The following is a 3,179-nucleotide window of genomic DNA, read 5'->3' as shown; positions in this document are numbered from 1 at the left end:
AGAAAGAAAGAAAGAAAGAAAGAAAGAAAGAAAGAAAGAAAGAAAGAAAGAAAGAGGGGGGAAGGTAATAATGCAAGCACTGATATTTTGCTCTTTTGTACCATGCGTTCACCCAATACTATTCGCTTATGTGAATTGTGAGCTAGCATGAAATGGTTTTTGCACTTAAGAGAGATATCTTTTTAAACTCCTTTTACGTATATGTATTATCCAAAAACAACAAAGCATTTGAACATCTTTTAGTTTCCAAATACATTCCCTTCGCTTCTGACATGTTTCTCCGTCAATTCACTTGTATATAAGTTGGGCGTGCACCATGGTCGACTTCAGGAGAGAGCTGGGGCCCCAACTGGAAGACCTCCGCTCGAAGGGCCTCTTCTGTGACGTCACAATGGTTTTTCCTCAGGACGGAAGGAAGATGCATGTTCACAGGAACATTCTAGCCAGGTTTGTGAGTTGAAACCCATCGTTTTCGTCGCCTCCAGTCGTTAACAGAGTGAGCTGTCCAAATAAACAGCAGCAGGAGAGGTGAATCATCAAAGTAATTAAATTTATTCTCTTTGCTCTTCTGTGTGGTTTGGATTTAGCCGGCAGGAGCTTGGATTTAAGGCTCCTTTCTTAAGGTACGGAGCCGCGTCTTTGCCACAAACTAATTTGTGAAAACAGAAAGTTTATGACCTTTTTTCTGTTGGTGTCATTTTCGTCTTCACATCTCTGTGGAGATTTGACCATTAGGTTAGCTGATATCATATAAGATTTTGATACCTCATAGTTATGTACTCTTGAAAGGGATAATAAATCAGCACCATTTCGTTCACTTTATAATTATAAAAGTGATCGGTTCATTGTACTACTCTCTGACTCACAACTCGGCGAACAGGTGCCATGTCCAACGTTTTTGTTACTTTTATTTTAGGCTATGATTTTTAAAAAACGTGACTGGATTCGAAGTTATATTCGGTCTTAGCCTTGTTCTTTAGGTTTCTAATTGCGGCACTTTTGTTTGCTAGTTGTTTGTGTTGTTACTTGAGGGGGGGGGGGGGAGGAGTGCTGGGAAATGTTCAAGAGGCCATTAGTAGGTTCTTTCCTATTCAACTCTCATCTCTGTCAGTGCTCTTGATTTTTTTCCCTTTATTCCATATAGTTATCATTATGTTGAAGCAGAATTTCTCTTTCTCTCTCTCTCTCTCTCTCTCTCTCTCTCTCTCTCTCTCTCTCTCTCTCTCTCTCTCTCTCTCTCTCTCTCTCTCTCTCTCTGTGTCTCTCTCTCTTTCTCTCTCTCTCTCTCTCTCTATCTATCTATCTATCTATCTATCTATCTATCTATCTATCTATCTATCTATATATCTATCTATCTATTTAACGGTAACAGAAGCACGAAAAGAATACTTCACTTAGAACGCAACACAGATCCTTTGCTTTATAAATAAATGTCGCGAATAATGTTCAAATTATATAGAGGCCGTTTTCTTTCTTTTTTCTGTGTCGTGTCCAGTTGCAGCCAGTATTTCCGTACTCTGTTCACCTTCAACATGACAACGTCGGGGCACATAGAGGTGGAGATTCCAGGATTGACGTATTCTGACATGGAGGTAGGAGGCACCACAGCATAAAATGGTTTCTTTTAGCTTTGCTTCTGTCTATGCTTGTTTGAGTTTTCTTATATGTTTGTTTGTTGTTGGCGGGAAAGGGGTAGGGGGCTTAGAAAAAAGGGGGGGAAAGGGGGGGGGTGATTTCTAAGAATAAAATGAGTTAATTTCCTATTCAGTACTAAAGAGTACTGGGAGTAAACATTTCAGTTTGAATCATACAACCATTGCTACCGTGTGTATGTTTTCTGTCCTTTATATACATAAACAAGCATAATAATGTAAGCACAGAAAGCGCTCTCAGTCTTTGACAGACAGACAAAAACAACACAGTCCGAAAATGTGGGACCACTAAGTCTGATCTTTCTTTCCTGTTAATACTGCATCTCAATTTGTAAAATTTCAGCAGCCTCTCTGCCCTATTATTGGCCAAATAGGATCGTTTTCATACCAATTTGGTGGTAGGCCTAGTTGGCTGGCGCTCTGGGGTTTGTTTGGTTGGTTGGGAGGTTGATTGGTTGATTTTGTTTGTTGTTGTTGTTTTGGTTTGGGGTTGTTGTTGTTGTTTGTTTGTTTTGTTTTTTGTTGTGTTTTTTTTTTGGGGGGGGGGGGTTGGGAGGGGTTGGAGCCCTGTAGCCTTCAGTCTCTTACTTTCCTATGCTTCTATGTTTAGTGAAATGTGGGCGTTGTCGAATTGCTTCGACGAAAGTAACACAACTCGTGGGTAACTCGCTGGAGGGCGCCACTGGTAGATCTTACTTCTATTCCTTCCCTCCTCTGTTGTCTATGCCTTTTATTTGTATTGCTTTTCGCAGCACTGAATTACCACTATTATGTCTGTGCACCTAACTTTACTCAAACAAACGACTGTCCTCCTTCTTTCCTTTTCCTTTCTTGCTTCTTTCTGTTTGTTTTGCTCTCCCCCCCCCCCCTTTTTTTCTCTTTTTTTTTGGCATAAAACGGCTGTTATGTTATCGATACGTTCCCCTTTACTCAAACTAGCAAAATGGCTGATATCCTGCCATTGTGCTTCTCTTTATTTAAAACGAGTGTGACCCAGTACAATGTATTTTGTAGCTGTCACAAGCAATACGCTTGGTTCCGTTTGAGTACTTTTTACGACAAGAACAAAAAAATAGTAGTTCGTTTTGTGTTTGTTGTTACTATTAGGAATCATGAAAAGCAAGAAACTTACATAAGCCTTGAATATTGCGTTGCAAGTGCCTTAAAACTCTTACTAAAACTAAAAACTAAACTAAGCCTTGAACATAACATAAAAATGCAGTTTGGTGATGCTGAAAAGGGTGCATCTCTGATAGAGCTTTAGGGAGGTGTAAAAATCGAAAATTCTCAAAATTTGGACGTAAGTGGATTGTTTGGGACAGGAACAATCTGATTATTTGCGTCCAGGCAGTGGTCCAGTACGCCTACACACACAAAGCAGACCTAAGTTCGGGCAACATCGAATCGGTCATCGTCACCGCGGACAGACTCAACGTTCTCGGCCTTCTGAAGGTACCGCTGTTGGAAATGTGTTTTCTTCTTCTTCTTCTTCTTCTTCTTCTTCTTCTTCTTCTTCTTCTTCTTCTT

At 40.2% G+C, this 3,179-nt stretch overlaps 1 protein-coding gene across 1 annotated transcript in view; it reads left to right on the top strand.

Moving 5' to 3' along the window:
- Positions 1-3,179, top strand: part of LOC101853088 (kelch-like protein 10) — a gene marked incomplete at its 3' end in the record, with an annotated part of 17,431 nt that overhangs the window by 807 nt on the left and 13,445 nt on the right. Inside the window, 3 exon segments of the mRNA XM_035969910.1 lie at positions 304-447; positions 1,496-1,592; positions 3,000-3,104. Of these exon segments, the coding sequence (XP_035825803.1) occupies positions 304-447; positions 1,496-1,592; positions 3,000-3,104 (346 nt within the window).

Source organism: Aplysia californica, unplaced genomic scaffold, assembly GCF_000002075.1.
Source record: "Aplysia californica isolate F4 #8 unplaced genomic scaffold, AplCal3.0 scaffold00194, whole genome shotgun sequence".
Classification (NCBI taxonomy): Eukaryota; Metazoa; Mollusca; class Gastropoda; order Aplysiida; family Aplysiidae; genus Aplysia; species Aplysia californica.
This window is presented reverse-complemented; position numbering and strand designations above follow the sequence as displayed.